General features: G+C 48.4%; 1 protein-coding gene across 43 annotated transcripts in view; it reads left to right on the forward strand.

The window, feature by feature from the left end:
* EPB41 (erythrocyte membrane protein band 4.1) overlaps positions 1-24538 on the forward strand; it is a 75708-nt gene that overhangs the window by 30776 nt on the left and 20394 nt on the right. For 10 of the 43 annotated variants that reach the window (XR_005841601.2, XM_015297622.3, XM_040651634.2 and 7 more), the window contains exons 1-18: positions 510-885; positions 2941-3171; positions 5543-5647; positions 8457-8499; positions 9944-10019; positions 10734-10952; positions 12867-12954; positions 13088-13240; positions 13700-13797; positions 14042-14214; positions 15069-15185; positions 16344-16475; positions 17202-17309; positions 18761-18972; positions 20730-20786; positions 20919-20963; positions 21428-21490; positions 24013-24192. Coding sequence is in view for 42 of the 43 variants with exons in the window: in XM_015297622.3 (XP_015153108.2) it covers positions 3118-3171; positions 5543-5647; positions 8457-8499; positions 9944-10019; positions 10734-10952; positions 12867-12954; positions 13088-13240; positions 13700-13797; positions 14042-14214; positions 15069-15185; positions 16344-16475; positions 17202-17309; positions 18761-18972; positions 20730-20786; positions 20919-20963; positions 21428-21490; positions 24013-24192 (1923 nt within the window). In the remaining variant the exon portion in view is untranslated. Of the gene's footprint in view, positions 1-443; positions 886-2940; positions 3172-5542; positions 5648-8456; positions 8500-9943; positions 10020-10733; positions 10953-12866; positions 12955-13087; positions 13241-13699; positions 13798-14041; positions 14215-15068; positions 15186-16343; positions 16476-17201; positions 17310-18760; positions 18973-20729; positions 20787-20918; positions 20964-21427; positions 21491-24012; positions 24193-24538 lie in introns of those variants that run through there. The other 33 variants (XM_046903543.1, XM_040651662.2, XM_046903541.1 and 30 more) reach the window with 25 other exon arrangements.

Consider the following 24538-nt stretch of genomic DNA (forward strand, 5'->3'; position numbering starts at 1 on the left):
CCTGTGGGCCGTGTGGGATTTTTGCATGGCTTGGCAGGAGGAAGAACATCTCATCATGTGTGTGTCCTCATCTGCTCCGTGTCCAGGCACTGTGCAAAAGGGGAAGGGGACTCACGGAGGAGTGGACCTCAGGACAGCCATGTGGGCTCTGCTTCCCCTTTGCCTTATTCCCAGATTGTAACCATTCTTGCTTGCCCAGCTGTAGATGTGATGCCAGGGCATTATTAGCCGGCCTTGTCCCAGTGGTGAAGGATGCATGGGCGAGCAGCCACAGAGCTGCTTTCTGTCGAAACAAGCAGAATGAGTTATTCGTTGCCTTATTTTGTAGGCTGGCATCCCCAGGACAGGGCGGTGTGGTGGGTGATGTGTCGTGTCTGCCTGTGCACTGAGCCACTCAGCACTCCTATGTGCGGTGTTTGACGCCTCTCACACCTCTCTTACAGCACCACCATGACAACAGAGAAGAGCCCAGCGGCGGACCCTGAGAACTCAGAGCAGCAGCAGGCGAAGGAGGAGGAAGGGGCTGCCAACACACAGAAGCAGGAGGCGTCCCCAGAGCAGGGGTCGGGGCCCAAGCAGAAGGCATCCAACGGCAATACGCCCACGGCTGAGGAGCAGAGCCGGAAGGAGCGCCGCGCCTCTGAGGGCCGGGGCCTCTCCCGCCTCTTCTCCTCCTTTCTCAGGAGGCCCAAATCCCAGGTGTCTGAGGAGGACAAAGACACCGATGTGCCCAAGGAGGGCGGAGGGGAGCAGAAGGACTCGGGGGTAGGAGCCAACCCTGATGAGGAGGAGATCCTGGTGAAGGCCCCGATTGCAGCTCCTGAGCCGGAGCTGAAGACTGATCCATCTCTTGATCTCCACTCCTTAAGCAGTGCGGAGACGCAGGTAAAGCACCCTGCTCAGCCTGGCAGTGTGTCTGCTTAGGCAGAATTGTAGCACGGTTCTTATCCACTGATAGTAAGCTAGAGAAGAAAAACCCCTGAGATGCTGCAAAGTCTCTTTGTCATCTCCATGTGTTGCATAGCTCCCATATCAAACCATGCTGCCAACTACCTGAGATTGCACTCACTCTTCAAAGCATATCTTAAAGCATGCTGCAGTGGCTCAGTGCTCTGCTGAGGCGTGGAAATTCCCTCAAGAACTTGGGTGTGAATTCATCATGCTCAGCAGAGCAGTTTCTCATTTGGATGCCCTTGGTGTGTGCAGAATAAAGGCAGGTTAATGGTACGAGGTGGGAACTGCAAGAGAACGTGAACCTGGGGAGGGTTATTGAACTCCAAGAGGTGTAACTGTGGCATTTCAGGACTGTGTCATCTCTTCAGTCTGTTGCTGCAGTTGCCAAATTCAAGTGTTTTCTGCTTAAGCATCATGTAGACAGGGATTTCTGCACAGCACACGTGCTGAGCCCAGCTCCTAGCAGCTAAAGCATGGTAAGAACTGAGGGAGAGATACCCACAGTGAGACATTGACTCGGCAGCAGCTGGGTGTTCCTTTAGGCTGTCAGTTGGCCTCTCTTACTCCTTGGTGGGATCTTGGGTGGGTGCAGCTCTGTGGGCACCAGTGTAGCTGCCTGGAGTTATAAAAGTGCAGGGACCTCTCGCAAAAAGGCTCCCGGGACCTCCTAAAGCCCAACCAACCTGTGTGTGTCTATGGAGTCATGGCAAGGTGATGGCAAAATCTGATCTATATACACTGCTGCTGTTGGGTTTTGAATGGTCTCCAGTGATGTGTTACATCTGAACTGCAAACTCGGGGTTCTTAGAGACCTTATGAGGAATACTGTGTGAGTTGGAGTGTTCCCAGCTGCAGGCAGTAGCTGTAAATCCAACTCCTGAAATGGACAGCATCGCAAAGAAGATAGCAGGTGACATGGTTTTGTTGTTCCAAACTCCTGAGCTTGTAAAAGGTACGGGCTGATCCCTGCTAGAGCTTTGTACCTACCAGGGCTGGGACATGCTGGGCAGCTGGAAATTCTCATGCAGTTTCAGCCCTGAAGTTGCCTCTTTGGGAGGAAATGCGTGTACGGATTTCTTTCTCTGTTTAACTTCGCTTTGCACGCGAGTGTGCACAGAGAGCAAACCCACAGCCCTCCTTCAGCACGCGCCGTTTCAGATGAAGCATTCCGGGTTTTTTTTAGTTCTTATTTCAGATTAACGTTGGTGGCTTTTTCAACTGTGACACTCTGCAGATATTTCTGCCGTGAAAGCATTTGCGAGGTGCTGCCTGTTTGATAAATGCTGACCGACGGGCATTACGAGCTTTGATTCTCTGCTCCCTATTATCCCAGCCCTGCTGGGACAGAAGTCAGCGGCTTGTGGACATTATTGAGTTTCTGAATACCACAGCCAGCAGTGCCTGCGTGCGGCTGTGCCTGGCTGTGATTTCATGAGATGCGATGGGCTGAATTAACAGCTCACCACCGGCTCAGACCAGGGTTTGGCTTTCCCTTCCCCTGCCACAGCCGCATGCTCCTGCTGCATTGGGGCACTTCCAGCACTTGTCCAAGCCTGCTGTGGACTCATTTAACCTGCTGAAATGGCTGTTGAAGGAAAAACAATACTTCCTTCCTTCTTCTGTTCCCAAACTGTGTCCTTTTCTGCTACTTGAGTGGCTCCTAAAGTGCTCCAGTGGGCAAAAAGAGAGGCTGTCTGGGCCAAAAGGTGACTTCCCCTTTTGGTGACCTGAAAATCGGTGTGATCTAACCTGTCCCAGTTTCTCTAATCGACCCCTTTTTGTTTTTTACCTCCTGTATTAAATGAAGACAATGACCTGAAGGGCTGTACAAATTACCACTGCTCAGTGTGCTTGTTGCCCCGCTCACTCCAGGTCGTGGGTTATGCATCTGAGCTGATAACAAACGTTGGGGCGCAGTGCTTGTTTGGTGGGCTGGGTTCTTGTTTGCCCCATCTAACTGGCTGTGTGGATGTGTGGGGCTTTCAGCCTGCGCAGGAGGAGAGGAGGGAAGAGCAGGAGCCGGACAGCAAAGACCTCGAGGGCAAGGAAGGAGGTGAAGGGAAGGAGGAGAGCGCCGAGGCAGAGCTGAAGCCAGAGGCTGCAGAGCCCAAAGCAGACAAAGATCCGAAAGCTGCCCAGAGATCCATAAGAAGACACAGAAACATGTACTGCAAAGTTGTCCTGCTGGATGACACCATCTTTGAGTGTTCCATGGATGTAAGTACACACAGTTTGTTTCTTCTCTTCTCCCTCACTTCTCCTCCCCTCGAAAACTACCACCAACACTATTTAATGGGGATCTAACTTGCTGCCAGTGAGTTACACAACAGCCTTTACTGCACAACCATCTTGCAGTAAGCTGTGATAACTTATTCAGTGTGTTATGGAAATCTCTGCATTTCACCCCAGGAGTTGCTTTTGTTTCTTATTCTGTGATTTGCACCTCGTTTGTAAAGGTGGGGGGAAGTTTAGAAGAATGTTACCCCTCTTGCTGCTCATCTTCTCTCTCATTTTCATACCAGACGAGAGTTCAGTTTATTGTGCTGTGTTGGGATTGTCTAAATATCTTCTGCCTCTTTCATCTGAATAAAATGTGTTGTCATGTTAATCTGTGCTTTGCTGTTCACCCACAGTGCCTTTGACTAGCAGGCTGCTGGCTATCTCCCGTAGCTTGGATGTAAGGAAAAACAAGCTGCATTTAGCTTAGGGTTTGAATATGTTTGCAGTAAACAATTCAAAATTATTATGTTGACTTACAGCACTGCAAAGAGCTTTTATTCTGCTTTCTTTTGTGCATTCTCTCTCTGGGCTGCCATGCTGTCAGGGCAGTAAAAAGCGAGCAGAAATGCCTATTTCAGTATTGAAGTGCTTGCCCAGAATATTAATAATCGGGCACTCACCAGTGGAGCACACATCCACCAGCTTGTTTTCCTCATCCCACCAGCTAAAAGGTATCTGGGCACAGGGCTCCTTGTGGGAACGTCACCTCGGGTGATCCTGGGCAAGTAGGTCAGCCCTGGCAGTTTGTGTAACAGCACAGCCGTTGTTGCTGAGCGGGATCAGCACTGAGCATTGCTGCAGCGCTGGGTGTTTGTTGGGGGGTTTCATGTGTAGCCCCCCGAAAAAGCCAGCTGCTGTCTGCCAGGGTGGTGCTGGCAGCCCCTCTGCTGTGCTGGTCCGGCACAGCCATCCTGCGTGTGCACAGCATGGCAGTGGGCTCAGAGCAGCGGATAGGCAGCGGCTGTTATCGATGAGCAGCTCTTGACTTAACAAGTACCCTTGGCTTTAATGCCAATATCATCTTACAGAGGGCTGGAGCATCTCTCCTTCAGAGACAACAGGCTGAGGGAGATGGGCTTGTTTGGAGAACACTCTGGGGAGACCTCAGTGCAACATTCGGGTACTTAAAGGGAGCTTAGAATGAGGGGAGAGACCATTCACACAGGCAGGCAGTGGTAGGACCAGGAGAAATGGCTTTTAACTAAAACAGGGGAGATTTGGGTTAGATGGGAGGATAAATTCTTTATCCACAGGCAGTGATGCCCTGACCCGGAGAGCTGTGGGTGCCCCATCCCTGGAGCTGCTCAGTGCTGGGTTGGATGGGCTCTGGGCAGCCTGAGCTGTTGGGGGGCAGCCAGCCCACCGCAGGGGTTGGGGTGTGGGGGCTGTAAGGTGCCTTCCAACCCAACCATTCTGTAATTCTAATCTGGAATTTTGAGAATTCAAGCCTTAATTGAGAAGGAATTGCAAAAGTGTAGGCAAAGACCAGCATCAGTGCCTTTATTCAAAGAGAATAAGTGCTTTCAGACGTCCCTTCCAGCTGACAGCCATAGAAAGCTTTTAATTCCTACATGTCTTCAAGCGCCAGTTCCTTGAGAAATATCCCAGGCTAACACATGACGTGCATTAACTGTAGAGCTGCAGCCTGTGTGCTAACAGCCTTACAGGGCTGGAATAAAACACGGCTGTGGTCTTTGATCAATTGCCATGCAAATATGACTAAAAGGGGAGATGCCAGCACAAGTGATGCATTAGTAAAGCTTATTTGGCGTCACTGGAACTGCACTTTCTTTTACCAAATCCTCCAATAGAATTCCCCGCTTTTGGTTACCATAGTTTTGTGCCTTTAGGGATGTTTTTCTTCATGCTTTGGACTAAAAGGGTATCAGCTCCTAGGGCCAGCTCATTCACATCACTTCTGCAGAAAAAAAGAGTAGATGGAGATGCTCAAAGAGTATTTCTGGAGGCAAGAAGTTGAGTGCTAAGCAGCTTTCCGTGTATAAGGCAAAAATAGGGAAGCTAGGTTTAATCAGCAGATCTGGATGAGGAAATGTGGAAATGATGGCCTTTGAGTCTTTCATGAAGCTGCTGAGCCAGGCTGCCTCCAAAGGGGGGCTGTCATGGGGGGCTGCAGCAGCTTCGTGTCTCGCATTGTCTGTTGTTTAATCAGCACTTGGTTGTCTGAGAACCTGATTTCAAGCTAGTCAATGCTTTTCACCTTTCTTTGTAGTGTCTACTGTTTGATTCTGTTGCCATTCTGCAGACAAAAAGCAGCCTATCCTATGGAATCTCCTCTGTGTCTTTGCAGAAACATGCCAAGGGGCAGGAGCTACTTAAGAAGGTCTGTGACCACCTTAATCTCCTGGAAGAAGACTACTTTGGTTTGGCCATATGGGACATGCCAACCTCCAGGGTAAGAAGTTGCTCTTTTATGGGTGGATTCAGCTCTGTGCAAAGCTGTCCTCCGTGGAGATGGGGATGCATAAGCTGCTGATGCTCTTCTTAAAACTACTTCCGATCCCCTCGCTGAGAAAGGACTAAAAGGGCTTTTTGTACTGCGACTTGAGGAGGAGGTTGGCTCCCCTGAGATGATATTAGATGGACCTAAATGCTGACACACTGCAGGGGCACTTCAGTTGTTGAGCCCGTGTTCATGCAAGGCACACAGCTGTCAGCAGGAGTACCACTGCTGTGCTTTGGGCACGGAGGAGTCATTGCATGGAGGTTCATTGTGGGGCAGACCTGAGCTGTAGTGTTCAAAGAGACTTTAGGTTTGCTTTCCTGTTCCTCCCCTGACTTGTGACTCCCCTTCCTCTTTGTTTCAGTAACAAATCCTGGGCTTTGAATTCATGCTGGATTTATGTTACCTTTGGTGTCCTCCTCCTCCAGAGCAGCACCAGCAAATGTAGCCATTCTTAATGAGTGGTTCAGTGCATTCTTTGAACGATAACACTGAGCTATGCTGGTAGCTTTATCACCTTTGTGATGGGAGCTCAGGCAGGGAAGTGGGAGTGAATGAAGGCTCAGAATGTGCAGTGGGTGAGCTTGCAGCAGCTGCTGGCTCCCAGCACAGGTTCAGCTTCTGCTACCTGTGTGCCTAAAACACACCCTTGGTGGTGCCTGGGAGGACTCCTGGGCTGAGATTTGAGGCTCAGGATTTTTGTATTTGTTTGTTTTTTTTAAGTTATTTCAGTATATTCCCAGCAGGAGGTCGCAAATCCCTAAGAGCAAAGTGCATGTATGTCCCTTGTCTGTGAGTACTGTGCCTTTGAAAAGGGAAAGCATGGCTGGGGTGCAGAGTGCCAGCCGGCTGCCTTGGCAGTACTGTCAGCATTTGGTGGGTTTGAATTGAGGCCTTTTCATACCAAAATTCTTACTCAGATGGTTTTGGTGTAAGGACTCTGTTTGGTTGGACCCGAGCGGTGCCTTATCTTTTAAACCCCTGGTTACACTTTAACTCGAGCAGTTACTCAAGCTCTGTTTAATGAAGCTAGCCGAAAGTGTGCTAAATTGAAAACAAGGGGCCACTTTTATGTCCTTCAGACCAGTTTCATCAGCCCACACTCTGACTGTTCCCTTGCTTCACCTATAGCTTCCCTGTTGGGCCATTATCCAACGGCTACAAGATGTATTTGTTATTAAAGGACTAAATAATTGAAAGTATGGATTTTTAACACGCGGGCGAAACAAAGCTCTGTTTGTCCTGTTTGTGCCACAAGCAGCAAGCTGCCCTGCTGGCTCTGGGTGCTGCCTGACCTGAGCTCAGGGGCTGTGCAGCTTTTTAACCACAGAGACAGAGAACACATAGCTCTGTCAGATCAGTGTGTCAGGGCTGAGAGTGCAGGAAGGTAAAGTTGCTTCCAGTGCAGAGGAAGCTGCTCGCATGAAGCCTGGTTTGTCCTGAGGGGGGACCTGCCACCAGGTGACTGATTCACTGCTACAACTGATCTCAATAGGAAGCCTATAGATGTGCTTCTTCACCTCCTGTCAGCTTGCAGAGCAGCAGGGAGATGCAGGCTTGTGTTCATGGGCAGGGAGAAGGCTGCGTGCAGAGGGCAAGGAACCTTCCTGGAGGTGGGTGTTTTCACAGTAGGAATTACGGAGGGTGCAGGTGGACAGGGCACTGCTTAGCACCAAAGGAGCCACGATGCCAGCATATAGATGGTGATGCTCTGCTTAAAACAGCAGCTGTAAAGAGAAAGCAAGTGCAGGAGCAGCATGCCTGTTTCTCAGATGGATTTTCTATCACTGGCTTTACAGGTTAGGGAGGCCAGCGTATCAAAAGGTAAGATTACACATAAGCACTGCTGTCTCCCTGCCACAAAGCTAACAGTCCTTCTAGTCAAGAGAGATCGGTGGGGGGGTTGCAGTGTGTCAGTTCTTGCACCTCAGGAGACCCAGATGTGCAAATCTTCCTCAGTCCTCAGCACTGCAGAGAGGCAGGAGTGCTGGGAGCTGCTCCCCCGTGCTTGGCAAAAGCAGGAGTGTTGTTCTGAGGGTTCTGTTGCACCATCATCCCACAAAACCCCAAATTACAGAGGTAGGGGGGGGGGGAAGGATATATTTCTAAATTTGTAGCTGAGATAATTACTAGAAAGTTGAGTCATACTTTAAAGAGACTGAGTTTATGTCACGCTCTCCAGCTGCTGGATGTTTGCACTCCCATTTTAGTGATTAGGTCATTAAAGAACACAGCTAATAATAGAAGGTCTTTGCAATCTTTGTTCTGAGGAGGGTAAGTATGTAGATAACGGGCATAACAAGAAGACAGACACACAGTTTGTCTGCTTTTAAAAAAGATAGTGAAAATAGGATCTGACAGTGCAGAGTGTGCTGTGCAGAGTTCCCTCGGATGCTGTTGCTGTGTTTTCAGGAGCCAGCATAAACGTGTTCATTTAAACCCTTTTCTGTAAAGGCTGTCTGCGTGGTGTAGGGTCCTCATCGGCTGTGTGTGCTGAGCCTCTGAGTTAATGGGGTCATCTCAGAGGAGACAGAGCAGCTTCATATTGGAAGCTGTTCATTCATATTCATGGTCGGGTTGGAAATTCACATGCTGAGGCTGCAGACTGGAGTAAAACTTCTGAAACATGCTCTCCATCTTCAGTTTCCATGGCTGCGTCCGTGCCTGGCGTTGTCTTTTTGCCGCGCTGTTAATGACTTGCAGTTTGCTGTGGTGTTCCTGTAACGTCTGTTATACTGTGAATGCTTTTATCCCCTTACAGACGTGGCTGGATCCTACCAAAGAAATAAAAAAACAAGTCCATGGTAAGTGGATGGGATTTAGCAGGTGGGTGTGTGTGTGTGTGCTTTCTCTCCTTCCTCGCACACACATGGCTCTGGCGTGTGGCCCCGAGTGCTGGGTGGGTGTTTGGGCAGGATCAGCACGAGTTCAAGCCATCTGTGCTTCCTTTCTCTTCCTCTTAAGTATTTAGTTACGCTCTACACTTAGGAAAAGTGTCATTTCCTTGCAAAAACATAGCTTGGAGTGTATTTGCCCTGTGCAAGCCGTGCTCTCACTACTACTAAATAGGGTGGAAAGGGAGATGTCAGCAGTTGCCATGTAAAATCTAAGAGGTGGCTGTTAGAGCTGAGCCCAGCTGTGTGCTGCAGTGAGGCACTGTGGGCTCCAAGGTGGTTTTAGGGTCCAAATAGGGATACTGGAATGATAAACAAAGGCCTCAAGCAGGATCAGCACAAATGCCACATGCTTTCTGAAGGGTTTTAAGCTTTTCCAGCACTGAGTTCATTCAAGATGAGGGCAGTGTCAAAGTTAAGTAAACTCGTGAAGCTTTTGTTTTCTTTCAGGGACAGCCTAGGGTATGGCTGCTTCACGAGTAAATGCTGTCCTGTGGGTGTGCTTGGGGGGCACAGAATGAAGTGTATCACTGCACAGCTCCTCCCTGCTTGAGGTTTTAATCAATCTTAGCAAGTTAGCAGCAAGCACATTTTGTCTTCCTGAAGCAATGAGTTTTTGGAACCACGGTACTAACAGGCACAGGAGAAGGGAGTTCCAGGCTGGCTCTGTGATGCATTTAGGAGTTGCATTGCATGTGCATTGGGCAGCACACATAAGTAACCTGCTCAGCTGTGTCACTGAGCCGGGCAGGCTGATTGTACCACAAATAATGCCACTTCTCAACACAATTACAGGGGTCCTCGCTGTAATGTGTGCAGCAGCACTGTACAAAGTCTGCAGCAAGCTTTATGAGTTGTAAAGCTCTTCCTGCCTTGGTGCTTGCTGCTCCTTCCAGATTGATGCCTGTGCTGTGTTGAAGTGTGCTCTGCCCACATGGCCGCAGCACATTAGGCTGTTGAGTGAATTAGCACATCTGTTCCTTATGAGACGTTTGAAATTGGGTTGAGTGATGAAACACTAATTCATTAACCTACAGCACGTCTGACCTCTCCTCGTGAATATTTTTTTTTTTATCAGTGAAGAAGTATTTAGGTAATTTAGCCTCTTGGGATTGAATTTAATTGTTTTTTCCACCAGTTGTGGCATCTTTCACATGTGTTCATCTGCCCTGCTTTGTTTTCTCATGTGTGTATCCCAGCTCTTATAAATGGGATTGTATCTTTTGCCATCTGCCTCAGCAGCAGCAGGCTGTGTGAGGAGCAGTACTGGAGCTCGTGTTTGGGGCTGATAGCTGGCTGTTGCAAAGCTCTTCTGCTGGGTTTATTTTTCTAAAACTTCCCTTTGTATTTCCAGGAGGCCCCTGGGATTTTACTTTCAATGTCAAGTTTTATCCTCCGGATCCCGCTCAGCTGACAGAGGATATAACGAGGTGAGTGCCCCATTCATCTTGCTGGCAGGTAGAGAGCTTGCTGAGCAGTGCTGGAAGCACCTTCAGGAAGCTGCTGGAATCGGATTAGCAGGCTGCCCAGTGAGGTGTGGGTGCCCCGTCCCTGGAGGTGTTCAAGACCAGGTTGGATGGGGCCCTGGGCAGCCTGCTCCACTACCAGGTCTGGAGGTTGGTGGCCCTGCCTGGCAGGGGTTGGAACTTAATGATCCTTGGGGTCCCTTCTGCCGCAAGCCATTCTATGGTGATGAGATTCCATGATTCTCTGAAACAGAAGTTTTTAATACCGAAGCATTGCTCCATCCTTCAGGACGTCCTGAAGAACTGTTCAGAGGGGTTCTGTTTGTTTGGATTGAATGGCTGTATGCATGGGGATGCTCCCTCCCTTCCCCAAAGTCCACGTGGTGAAAGCAGTGTTTTTGTATGGGGAAGTGCACTTTTATTCTAAAAGAGACTTTTCTGATGATAGGATGTGTCCTTCGCTTCTTTTTCGGACTGGAGGCACCCCGAAGTCCTCTTGTCCTCCACGCTGTGGAGTACTGTGTGATGATCATCCCATAATTAAAAATACACACGAGAAAAAAACATTGTGCTTAATTCATAGTGGTGCAAAATAATGACTTTGTTCAGTGCTTGGGAGCAAATTTCCTCAGGTCTCTGTGCTCTCTGTAAATAACACTGGTTTGTTTTCTGCCAAAGGTATTACTTGTGTCTTCAGCTTCGACAAGACATCATCTCGGGGCGGCTGCCTTGTTCCTTTGCAACGTTGGCTCTGCTGGGTTCCTACACAGTGCAGTCTGAGCTGGGGGACTACGATCCTGACCTCCACAGCACAGATTACATCAATGAATTCAAACTGGCTCCAAACCAGACCAAAGAGCTTGAAGAGAAAGTTGTGGAACTTCATAAAACGTACAGGTAAAGCACGGTGGCACCTGAAAACTGTCTTTTTAGATTGATCTTTTTTTGACAGGTGCCCCATATGAGTGCTCCTTTTCAGCAATATGGCCTTGAAAGTGGGTTTTATTTCATGTAAAAATGCAGATTTCCTTGCTTTAACTTTGTTGTTTCTCTTTTCACATGTTTATTTGGGGATTTACACAAGTTTTGGGTTGTGATCTGCTCAGAACAGATCCCATGTCGTTGTGTATGTGCTGTAGTCTGCAGCGTGCTTGGAGTTTTCTGCTGCCACACATAACAAGTAATGCGTTATGGTGTGGAATTATTCCAGGTAATGCTTGAGGGACAAAAGTGCATTATGCTGTCATCGTGTCCACAAATGCATTAGTGACCTGGGCAGATGTGTGTTGTTCTGGTGGGGCTGGAGGGCTCTGATGCCAGATCTGAGGGTCACAGTGGCAGACCCTCCTCCTCATCTCATCTTGACCTTATTTTTGTAGATGCTCTCAAGTGCTTTGGTTGCAAAAGCTCCATGGAGCGGTGCACTCCCATAGGGGTGACGTGGAGGGCATCCATAGCCAGCAAGCAGCTGCACAGTTCCAGTGATACTTTTGGATCTTAAGGGGAAAAAAGCCCATAAAAGTGCTCTAAGGTACAAGGTGTTGTGGAAGTGTTGCACTGGCAGCCCCCTGACCTGTGGGAAGCTGCTGGCTATGATACACTGATGGTGAGAGCAGAGCACATGGAAGCCAATAACCGAAGTGCAGCCGTGGGGGTGGGCGTACACCCCTGGCTATCACCAAAGCTACAATTAATGCCTCACTCAACCCTGCAAATCAATACTTGATCTTGATTCCCCTCCATTTGTACAGAGAGGAATGAGGGACAATAAGTACTGGGCCACTGACAGGCTTCATGACTTGGAGTCAAAGGCCATCGGCTGTGCCAGAAGCAGCAGATCATACTGCTGAATTATTCATGTCTTTGTTACAAGGTTACTTGACAGTGTGGGACATAGATTTATTTAAATGCACTCGTGTGTGCAGTAGGAAGTATATAATATGTGTGCATCTCATTCTGGTCTGTGTTCTGTGAGCTGTCAGAGGATTTCCAGTGGAAAAGCGCTCCTTCTCTCAGTGCTTTATTTGTGGAGCAAAGGTGTGTGTGTTGGAAACAGTCACTGCTCTCAGGTCCTGTGCAGGACGCTGTCCTTGCGGTGCTCTTTGTCCTGCACACTGCTAAATGCCACCATTTACATTGCACACTGCATGGATGTGAGTGCCCAGCAAGAAAGACATCAAATCAGTGAACAGAATGGAGTGTATGCAACTGAATACTCTTCCAGCTGAGCTGCTGGATGTACCTTGCACAACTGAAATTTATTAACAGGGGCACTTCAGTAACGTTGATAATAGCCTCCATTATCAGGATGTTGCTGTTAAGCAAAGTTCTGTTGTGTTGCCTTTCCTGCAGATGGTACCATCTGCTCCCAGAAAATGTCTCATTCATCTCATCTGCCCCAGCAGGAATATCTGCACCGTGGTTTCAGCTGTCCTCCAATAATGGCTGGGTTTGGGAAAGTCTCAGGCCGTGCTTACCATGCACAGTACCTGTCAACCTTTGCCTTCAGCTGCATTGGAGTGTTCCCCACCTCGAGTTCTGTACCCTGTGCCATGCTTTTTTCACACATCAGTTACTTTCTAGCCTGGTGTTGGTAGCACTCAACTGAAGAACGATGCTTCTGTTTTATGAGGGGTGTCTCAAAATGCAAAGTTGTGCATTCAGAGCAGCTTAGTAATTCATCATCTGTGCACAAATTTGCTTGTGCTCAAAGCAAAAGATCTAACAAGTAAATGGTTTTGTGAGGTCTGATGTGTCTCCTCATAAAAGCAGCATCTATGGAAATGCCAAACCCTTTCTCTCTTTCCCCAGATCCATGACTCCAGCCCAAGCAGACCTGGAGTTCCTCGAGAATGCAAAGAAACTGTCTATGTATGGAGTTGACCTTCACCACGCCAAGGTGAGAATCAGTGGGAGGTGTGGAGATTAATTAAGAGCTTCAGGGAAAGACTGAAGGAGTGATTTGGAGGGCACCCTGTAACCCAGCGTAACTCTGACTCTGCTCTCTGCTTAATGTACGTGTGCTTTCTCAGGACTTGGAAGGAGTGGATATCACTCTGGGAGTCTGTTCCAGTGGCCTTCTTGTTTACAAAGATAAGCTGAGAATCAACCGCTTCCCTTGGCCCAAAGTCCTGAAGATTTCCTACAAACGCAGCAGCTTCTTTATTAAGATTCGCCCAGGGGAGGTACGTTATGGCTTCTTTGGGTGCTTTGTTAGATTATCTTCTGATATCTTTGGGAAGGAAGCAAGCTTCCTACTGAGAGGGCATTTTATACTCTCTTGTGCTTCTGATATTGGCTTCACCCTAAGTTCAGCTCTTCAAGTAGAGCCCAGCGACCTTGCTGAAGTGCTGAGAGAGATGAGGAAAACTTTAACGTGTCATCCAGCACCACCTCCTGGCACAGTCTGGTATCCCCACATCCAGGCTGAACGCAATTCACAGCTGAAATTGTTAGAGGGCCTCCTCCTTTTCTGGAAATGTGGCAAGATATGGGGCAGCCCATTGCTTTTCTCACACCTGAGCTCCTCCTTCACATCCGTGGAGTGAGCTGAGCGCTTCTGGGCAGGACAGGTAGATGGGCTGGGGCTGCACTCCTGTGACAGTTGTGTTTTGCCAAACCTAAATCACTTCTGTTTCCAACAGCAAGAGCAGTACGAAAGTACAATTGGATTCAAGCTACCAAGTTACCGGGCAGCAAAGAAGCTGTGGAAAGTATGTGTTGAACATCACACGTTTTTCAGGTGAGTTTCCTAAATGATAGGCTTCCCTTGACTAATTAATGCTATGGGTGAGTGGCTGAAAATGAGCACACCTTCGGTGTTCCTTAGGTTCCAACAGAAATTGGGGTGAAACGATGGCAGGGAAATGGAATGCTTATATTGCAATACATTTCCAGGCAGCTTCTGTGTGAGGTCTTTCTCATGCGAATGCGTGTTGCTTCCTAGATCCGGAGGCATGCTTTTAACTTGCATGTCTGCTTTCCAGGCTGACTTCGACTGAGGCCATCCCCAAGAGCAGGTTCCTGGCTCTGGGCTCCAAGTTCCGTTACAGTGGGAGGACCCAGGCACAGACCAGGCAGGCGAGTGCCATGATTGACCGACCTGCACCCCAGTTTGAGCGCACAGCGAGCAAGAGGGCCTCCAGGAGCCTCGATGGAGGTCAGTGGGCAGCTCTGCTTTGTGCCCCTGCAGCATCCCGCCTGGGTTCAGCTCGTTGGCTGTGTCTGATTTTGCTTTGATTTGGTGAACTTAGGGTTTTGATCCCTATGAAAGCTTCTAAGTATTCCCTGAATGCTACTAGAATTTGCTCCTTTATTTGTAAAAAAAAAAAAAAAAAAAAGCAACTTATTCAACTTCTCACTTTAATGCAAGACCTGGGTGTAAAAGTTAAACCCTATAGCAGTACCACCAAGAGCTGACTGTCAAAAAACAGCCGTGGATGTTGGTGCTGAAGGCTCCTTGCCAAGTTCTGGTGTAACCACATTCAGCCTCAAGGCTTATTCCTTTTGGGAGATCAAGAATTGTAAGATGCTGTTGGTGTATTATAGGATGGGGTTGAAACTAGATGATCATTATGGTCCTTTTCAACCCAGGCCATTCTATGATTCTGTGTTTATTTAATGTAGATTCTTAAGTTACATTGCTTTCCTTGAGGGGGAGAGATTTGGCACTATTGCTTGAATCTCGGGCAGTGTCTGTTAAGGGGATGCTAATACAGAAGTTTGTGGCACATCCATCAGATGGGCTCTTTCCTGGCAATTTTAAAAGGTGCTGATAGCAGCAGACTGAGCACAAGAGGTGATGTGTGAAAGGGGGAGTGGTGAGAGTTTGCTGCCCTGGATCTGAGTCAGGGGGTGCTTGTAAAGTTAGGACTCCCAGCTGCAGTGCTGCAACCCCATGTCAGGGCATGGAAAGAGCATCCCGTGAATGTAACGCTTCCGTCCCCGTTGAGGTCTGCTGCCTTTTTCCATCTGCTGTGTGGGCAGTTGTTAACATGTGCACCATTTCTTCAGCTAAACGTGCGACTCAAAAAGTTGAGTTCAGAGCCGTAGAGGAAGAGAAGCAGGAGGAGGTGGTGGTGGTTGAGGTTCCCGAACCAAAACCTGTGGATCAGTTCCGAGAGAAGCCAGGTATAGCTGTGGTGGCTACAACTCTCTGCAGCGCGTTCGCTATCCTTTCCCCACTGAGATGCCTTGACATGCTTGTTCCTGACAACTCCTACAAGTTTCACCGAGCCTGGCGGCTTTCTTTCTTGCTTCTTTTCAAGGAGAGTTTTGCAGACAGAGGACAGGCAGCCTGGGAGAGCCCCAGTTCTCATTCAGTTCCTGCTTTGCACCTGCTAGGCAGCAGCCTGGGGAGGTGGAGAAGCAGGCAGGATGGATGGCACTTCAGAACCGTCTCCTTATTAAATTTGGGTGGTTTTTAAAATACGGATTAGAAAACTCCAAAGTTCTTTTCCTGTGGTCACAATACTTTGTATAAAGCTTCTGGAAGGCTTCATCCCTGGAACAACTTGCAGGTTTTTTCTGAGCCTGTTTTGGTGGCGCGAGAAATGCCTTCCATTTTGGACCACAGAGCCTGGATTTCTCTTAAGATAGGTGTTTATTGCTAATAAATATTAACGTCCTCCTATGTATATTTAAATACCGCTGATGATGGCAGCAGTGGTGCTGTCAAATATTGACTTTCTTCCTCACTTAAACAGGCAATGCTTGCCATACAGTAGGACTGGGCATAATTCATATGCATTGTGTGCTGTTCCATTTCCCTTCTTCTACCCTGAAGTTTCTACAGTGAGCGTTTGACATCGCTCGTTTTCAGGTCTGAAATCCAGCCCAAGGTTTCACAAAGTGATGTGGCAGATTCCCCCCCCCGCCACTGTCTCCCCTCTGTTGCTGCAGTCAGCACAGCCCTCTGCTGTAAGAGCAGAAGATGGAGTTAGCATGTAGGACAGCAGGATGGATGGATGGGTGTTATGAGGTGCTTGAGAATAGTTGTCGTGTCCCCCCAAAGCTCAGCTGTGCCTTCAGTGAACCCAAAGAACCCAAAGAGCTGATTGGTTTTGGTTTTAACTCTTCCCCAGTATTCTACTGGGACTGTCAGAGCTAAGAGGACTGACGGGCAGTTGCAGCATGGAAAATCATTGCTGAATGGCATTGGTTTAGAAACTCTTTGCCATTCTGAGGCTGCCTTGGCGAGGAACCTCCACTCCCTGTCTGTGCTGCAGTGACTGCCGTGTGCCTGCGGGTCTCCAAACACTCCATTAATGCATGCAAACCTCTTTCTAGCCAAGCACGCGCTTGAAAGTTTTGAAATGAAACCCATTGCAGAGGAGGAAGAGGAGGAGGAGGAGAAGGTAGAGGTGGCTCAGCTTCCCGTTGCTGAGCCAAAGCTGCCGGACCTGGTGCAGCAGCAGTCAGGTACCGCCACGGCTGTGCATGGCACCTCAGGTGCCCACTGCAGTCACCTGTGCTGGGACTGCTGGGTTGCAGTGGTGCTGTAGGGCAGGCTGCCTTGTTTGCAGTGGTGTTCATTGCTGGTGAGATCACCACCAGCTTTGCCAGCGTGCCGGCCCTTGTTGTTGTGCGAGTGGAGTGCCTTGATGTGGCTTGGCTGTGTGCTGCTGCACTGGAACTAATGCCAGCTGTGTGTGACAGCCTTCTAACAGTGTGTGCCACTGTCCCTTTCTGTAGGGTTAGTTTCCATGGGCAACGTGCCGTGCCTCACACCTGGTGGTGTTCTCTGGGCCCACGGAAGTCACCTCTTCCTCCTCTTGACACTTTTGCTCCCAGTAGGTACCGTCTTCTTGGCCAAGGTGGTGATGATTGATGTTCAAAACCTTGGATTTTGGAGGAGCATTTGTGATTGTGTTTAAATCTGGAATAGTATAACAAAACAGTTCAAGGTCATTACTTGAGCAGACCTGAAGTACCACAGTTCTGGATGGAGGCCACCTCATCACTGAGAGGCAGAGGAAGAGCTCGGTGTCTTTTTGTCACTTTTGCTGTGTGTTGTGGAGCTCCGAGGTGCTGTGTGAGGAGCACCGGTCCTTACGGAGAGGTGGCCTTTGTAGCTTTACAGGTGGCACTGCTTCCTTTTCTGTTGAATCTTTGAGGTGGCGTTTAACACACACATAACTTTTTTAGCCACACATGCCCCTGGCACTGTTGAGATAAGCCCAGTAGAAGAAGAGGAGGAGGAGGAAGAAAAATTGGTGGTGATGGGAGAGCTAAAACCAGCCCTGAAGGAGCCAGGTACGACTGTGACAGCTTTTCCCCCCATGCCTGCCATGTCACAACCCCACATACAACTCCTTGGGCAGCTGTCACCGCTTCTAAGGCACAAATGCCACCCAGGTCCTGGAGCAGATGTCTTCCTGGAAGGACAGCAGCATGCCTGACTCACTGCTGGGCTGGAGGGTGGGAGGGGGAACGGCTGCAGCAGTGGTAATCGGGGGTTCCAGTGTGAGTTTCAGCAAGACCTGTGTCAGGGAGCTTGTCTTAGAGATACCACTTCAGTGATCAAGGTCTTGCTTTTTTGCCCAGCTGCCTTCTGCGTTGCTGACCCATAGATACTCTGTTCCATGCACTTTTTGGGCACAGATGAAGTGCTCTTAGCTCCTCGGTGAATGGTGTGACCTGAACTCTCCCTGAGGAGCCACTTAAAACTGCCATTCCTTCTTCAATGCCAGAATTACGGTGTCTTTGATCAGCCGGATGGGCTTGGAAAAAATCCACGCAATGTGGACCTTCCTGACCACACTTATATGATATTTTTAGTGAAATAGCAATAAAAAGACAACACTGGGAGAACCAAATAGATTGTTGTGCCTGTAGATGAACACCATGAATTCACTGGGGCTTGCTTTGTTGCACAGCATTAGCTTGAATACTTCTGGAAGTTGCAGGCTTACAGAGCTCAGGGGCTGTCTGGGAAGTCAGAACTCAAAGGAAGAAGCAGGCAGTTGATTTTGTGCTCACGTAGTGCTTTTATTTCAGACTCATCCTTCCAAAAGACGGGGTTGTTTTTTTTGAAGCATGTTATTCATTTGTGCACTTGCACGGGTTTGGAGATGCCGGATATCTCCTCGCAGCCGTGCCTTGTGCTGCAGCAGGAGATATCCATCTCAGGCACACTGCGTGAGTCTGCTTTGGAAGCCACCTGAAAGTTGCTGTGAAGTTTTATGGAGAAGTGCTTGTCAGGGTATTTCCTTTTTATTCTTCTTTGCATTGCTGGAGAGATCAGGGCTCTGGGGGAAAACCTGGGTTGCTCTTCCAGAAACCACTCATTTCTGACTGAGGACGTGCAAAGGAGATCCAGAATTCACCGCAGCTCTAAGTGTTGCTATTTTAAAGGTTGTGTTCTGACGGAGTTCTCTATGAAGGACCCAGAAATCAATGGCACAACGTCAAAAATGGATTAGCCTTTCTGGTGTGGCTTCTCTGCGGAGTGCAAGCTTGCTTTCTGTAAACCATCTCCTGTGGGGTTTTCTTTTTTTGTTCCAGCCATCAGGAAAATAATCTCAACTTCCCCATACTAAATGCAAAAGCTGCTTTGCTCGACATCTTGATTTTTTTTTTCTTCCCTTTTTGCCTCCTTCTGCCTCCTCCCTTACAACTACGGTGCTGTAATGTGGAAACCCTTTGCGTGGAGCTGCGGAAGCGCTGCCCCCTCTGACCCCTGTGCTGTCTGTCTGTCCCCTCAGCTGTGGCAGTGATAACACCTGAGAGGAGCCCCCGGCCCACCTCTGCCCCTGCCATCGCCCAGAGCCACGTGCCTGAGGCAGCCCCAGCTAAGCCTGATGCCAAGGAAGCCCTCGCTGCATCAAAAGTAGAAAAGGAAGCACGGAAAGCTGAGGCGAAGCGTGAGGAGGTCCTTCTAGAGAGAGCCAAACCAGAGCCAGCTGAGGCATCCAAGGTATGTTAGTCTGCATCACCTGGGGAGAGGCTGGTGCTAGGCTGGAGCTGCAGCCCTGGGCACATTCTCTTCCTGGACAGTGGGTGGGAGGGAGCAGTAGGACTTGGATAGTAGGGAAATGCCAGCCCTGACCACAGTGCAAGGAGGGGGGTGGCCAGGTGAAGGCAGCAGGGCTGGCTGGTGGGAGCTCTGGTGCAACTAAACACAGCGGGCTGACGCATTTAAAAAGTTGGCAAGAATTGCATACAGACAGGTCTTTTAGTCTGTGTTAACTTGAATTCGGGGGTCACTCTTTGCTGAGCTCTATCTGCTGCTGCCTGATAGGACAGCGTGAGCAATTCTGGTGCAGTTAGTGACCTGGATATGGTCCACAGCCCAATATCTGAATGCAAATGCTCTTTAATTTATATACTTTCTCTGGATGTTTCTGAAAACCAGACTGAAATTTTAATAGTGAACGGTGCTGTTCAGACCTTGGGGGCATTTATTACTTAAATGGAGGTTTGTTCAAGAATATTCATGCTCTCCACAGATGTCTGAGGCCTCTGCTGGTGTTGATGTGATAAAGACATTCGTGTGTTGGTATTTTAAGTCAAAATAATGTGTAAAAATACTGTTCACAGCAGAGTGCCCTTAGCATTCTGCAGATCCTACTGACTGAAAGCTCTCAGTGGTGCAGCATTGGTGCACGCCTTGAGTTACCATTTCCATGTCAGCCCGAATGTTTAGTTGTTCCCAGCTGTTCCTGGAGCCAATTTTTGGTGTGACGTGGGATGTATGTGGTCTGGTGTGCACAACAGACGTGAGATGTGTGATCTCATCTGACACATTCCTGGGAGATCACTGTCAGTTACAGCTGGGAGGTGGAGGTGCAGAAGGAATGGTGGCGTAGTCAATTTGTTGACCTGTGTGACTGATAATTTCTAAATGAAAACACCAAAGGAAATCTTCAGGAGGGTGCATTTGAGAATCACTCTTCCTGTTACACCACTCAGACCCTGTAGCTTTAAAGTGAGGATAAGTAAATTTTATTTATCCCGTTTTACTTATTACAGATCTGTTGGTTTTTTGTTTGTTTGTTTGTTTTTTTCCCCTAAATGCTTAAATATTCCTTTTTTTTTCCCTTTAAACATAATTGGGGGGGGGAAATGGTGGATTTGAACACATCAAATGTGCCATTTCTCACATGTAGAACACTTTCTTGCACTTCTTTTAACACCGACTGATGCTTTCACCTTCAGAGTATTTAGCATCCCAGTTTCCCTGAAGTGCTTTCCTTAAAACATTAAGACAGTCTGGGCTCTCTGCTCATGTTCAGTAAATACCCCAATTTGTGATATTAAGTCCATTTTTATGGGTCGGTCTCTTCTTACTGACTATACCAACACAATACCACAGCGTCCCATCGGTGCTCACGTGAACACGTTGCTTTTGGTCATGATTTCATGGGAAGATCCAATGAAAACATGGGCTGACAAGCATAAGGCCAGCAGGAAGGCAGCCTTACAGCAGCACTAGAGAGCACTATTGCAAATGCACATCACTCTCAAGCTGAAAGAATGACCTGAAATGAACTAACAGACTGCAAGAGAGCTGCGGTGTCATTAACTCCTTGTGGAAGGCTGCATCTTGGTTTTTGCATGCGCACCCAGCATTTCAAAACCAGCCCGATGCAGCTGTGTTTGGAAACTAAATTGTCTCTCAAGGAAAAGGCTACTAACAAGAAATGTTTTTACCCATTTATTTCTTAAATGTAGGTGAGGAAAACGCACATTGAGGTCACAGTACCCACCACGGCTGGTGACCGACCCCAGGTTTGTGCCAATGTCTCAGTTAGGACACTGTTTTGTGAGGCTATCCGGTGAGGTTTGATGCAGTGAGATGAACCAACCATTTTTGTGGTTTTGTTTTTGTTTTTTTCTCCCTTCTTATCACGGCCCAAACAGAAGCAGCCTGCAGAAAAAGAGGAAGAGCTGATAAGAATGAGGAAGGTCAGCCGTTTTACGCTTTCACCGAGCAAATTTGCCGTATCACTCATGCATCCTCGACCTGTTTAAAAAGACAGTGCTCCATTTCCTTCGTGTGCTTTGGGTTGGGTGTTTCTTTTCTTTTCTTTTTTTTTAAACCAGAGCTGCCACGTGCTTGGTTTGGAAGTCTGGTGGCTGAAGTGACCCATGTCGAGTGTCAGAGAGGCACCACCAATCAAAGCAAAAGCCAACGAAAGCCTGGGAGCTGTCTCTTTAAAGGGCTCATTGCACCCATTGCATTTTCCCACCCCCATGAGCCAGACCTTCCATTCACTGGTGGTGGCTGTGGCCCATCCTCACCGCACAGCGCTGCGCTCCACTCATTGAGTTAACTTTTTAATTTGCCAATTTGTCGATCCTGCAAGAACAACCTTTTAATTTTTTGTGCTTTTCTTTTTTTTGTTCCCCCTTTTCTTTCATTTTCACAGAAGAGATCAAAGAGACTAGATGGTGAAAACATTTATATCAGGCATAGCAATTTAATGTTGGAGGTTTGTATGAACTCAAAGCTTTTTTCAGTTGCGTTTGCCTAGATCTGTGTTCTGTGCTCAACTTTTTCTTCCTCTTCTGCTGCTGCCTTTCTTTTTGCATGCCACTGCATGAAATACTTTTTTTAAGTATGCTTTTGCATGTTGACAGTAAACATGACGATGTGCAGGCATTCTTCCTTCTACCCCTTCTGACTTTCATTCTCTCATACTCCCCAGGATATATGATTGGCAGAGCCGTGTGCTCAGCCCGCTCTGTTCTCAGACCATGGCACACATTGTGGGGGGAGGGTCCCCTATGAGTTTCTGGTAGCTGGAAATAAATTATTTCTGGTGGGCAAGGGCAGCCCAGTGGAAACAAGGAAACATGTCCTGGGACAGCCTGCATTGCAGTACATCCCCTCGGGGCTGGCGGTGACCCAGTGGCAATGGATGCCCATCCATCCATCCATCCATCCATCCATTCATTCCTGTTGGCTTTGGGAGCCCTTCCCTTGGCATCACCCAGCACAGTCTCAGAACAGAACGTGCCAATCATATATTTACCCCTACACCGTGTTACAGAAGACTTTGTGGCTTCTGATACTCTGTTCCTATGTTATGTGTTTCTACTCTGACTTGCAGCACCAGCAGCTGGTAGTAGGGTTTTCCTCTTGGTATCTCTTGAAGCGAGGTGTACTAACTGCCTTCTCCTAATCTGAATTTCAAAAGTTTTGCAGCTATTGGGGATTTTCTTTCTTTCTTTTCTTTTTTCTTTCTTTAATGACTGCTACAATTTAAGCTTTCGGACATGGGCACCCACGGGCAGAGTTTGGCCACCGCTGCGAGGACAGTGCCTTGTTGCTTCCTTTACACCAATTGAGCGGCTCCTCCTCCCCCAACTCCAAGCAGACCTCTCACCCACACCCTGCTTCCAAACAGCTTTCTCCTGTTAATGAGGGACCGGGCTCTGCTCCTCCCACCCTCCCGCTGGTTCTGTTGCAGGTGCTCCAGTGGCTCACCCCTTTGCTCCTCTTTACTCCGTGTGCGTGGCAAAGCAGGTGGTTTCCAGCAGACCTCACAACTGCTGGCAGAGAAATGCTCCAGGAGCTGCTGCTTAATTGCACTGAGAGCTGTTTGATGCTCAGTGCTCCATCCCCTGCTCTCTGCAGACTTAGAAAAAGGCAGAACGTGAGGGAAAGCCTGGTGGTCATAGCACGTTCCTTAAGGTGCTTTCAAGAGCAGCTGCGGTCTCCTGGGTTGCTCTGTGGCTGTAGCCTCTCTGCAGGCTCAGATCAGCCCTTGGGATCAGCAGCAGGGATTCGGGTGCTCTTTATTGCTTCCCTAAGCCAGAGGCAGCTGTAGGGTTCCTGACCCCATGCCCAGATGCAGTTTGCGTGGAGTCCTCAGCCCACCTCTCTGCGCCACTTCCCAGAAGCAAACCCTGTGCTTTGTCTGGGACTGATGGCAGAGCTTTTGCTTCCCCAGAACTGTGCCAAAAAGAGCAGATTTTCTCGTTGCTTGTTGGGGTCTGTCACCCTGTGTGCTGCAGGGATGCAGGTACCAGAGCGGGACGTCTTCCTCTGCGGAGGTGTTTGCTTCAGGAATCGCTTGCTCTCCCATCTTCTTAAGTCTATGGGCTGGCTACCAACTCAAAGCATAAAAGGAGTGAATTTTGCCAATGATGCTTTTCCTGACCTTACTTTCTCCTTCTCTATAGAGTGTGAGGCTTGCTGTTTTCTGGCACTGTCCAGAAAAGTCGTTGTTTGGCTTAAGCCTATATTATGCAAAAGCTTCGTGTTAAACTAACTGTTTGCTTGCAAGGGGAGGCTATTTCTAAACATATTAGTTGAACAGAGCCGACTTGCCTCAAATTCAGTTTATTTATGCTCTAAACTGGCATTGCAGAAAAGAAATCAGGCCCTTTCCAGACCAGTAATCTTAGCAGGAGTTTCCTGCTTGATCCAGCATGAAGTAAATGCTCAGCTAAGTTTTAGAGGTCTGCATCTCATCTTCAGCTTTGAAGTCTAAAGCTCCTATGGTGCCTCCTGGAGGGAGGAGATGAGATGAGAGGAAAAAAAGGTAGTGGGATATTCTGGAACCAAGGATAACTTCTGATAAGACGACAGAGAATAGGCATGAAGAGAAGAAATGAAACTGGAGAGAAGTTTCTTTAACTACACTTATATCCTTGAACATTCAGGCTAGCAGAGGGAAAAGACGGCAAATTCAACAGCATGAAAGAACCCGAGCAAACTTAGACTTGCAATGCAAAAAGCCCCATGTGCAGAAAGGCCATGAGGTGACACCTCAGCTGGAGATGAGCTGATGGCAGGTTTGGCTCCTGGAGGAGGCACTGTGTGGTTCTGAGTGTGGTTTGCTCAATGCAAGACCAGAGAGAAGGGAGAGGTCCATTCACAGTGTGAGCACCACTGATGGAAGTTGGCAACAACTCTGCTGAGCTCAGCTTTGCTTTGTGGCAGCGTAGGCAAAGTGTAGGTGCCCATCTCTGTGTCTCTTCATTTATTCTGTGTTTCCGCCACTAGGATCTAGATAAGACCCAAGAAGAAATAAAGAAGCATCACGCCAACATCAGCGAGCTGAAGAAGAACTTCATGGAGTCTGTCCCCGAGCCTCGCCCGAGTGAATGGGACAAACGTTTGTCCACTCACTCCCCATTCCGAACGCTCAGTGTCAACGGGCAGATTCCATCAGGAGCGGATGGAGTGAGTACCCGGGGTCAGGAGGGTGCCCAGGGACAGCTGTGCCACCCGAGGTCAATCCCCAGCTGCCCCCAGGTTGGGTGTATTCAGGGTGACTGTTAGATGGGCTCTGAGAGGATCAGCGTCCTAAAAGTGTGGTTTTTATTTAGCTGGATGAGGGAACGTGGGCATTGTTCACCTGGTTTTGGTACTGCTTTGTGTAGTGGTGTCCATGCTGACAGTGCACTTCGCATGGCTGCTTTGGGGTTTGGCTTATTCTTAGCACCAAAAAATGCATCTCCCCAAAATATTAAACAACAACAAAAAAACCCAACCAAACAACCCAGGCCTAAATTAAAGGGAATTGGCA

Source organism: Gallus gallus, chromosome 23 (genome assembly GCF_016699485.2).
Source record: "Gallus gallus isolate bGalGal1 chromosome 23, bGalGal1.mat.broiler.GRCg7b, whole genome shotgun sequence".
Taxonomy (NCBI): domain Eukaryota; kingdom Metazoa; phylum Chordata; class Aves; order Galliformes; family Phasianidae; genus Gallus; species Gallus gallus.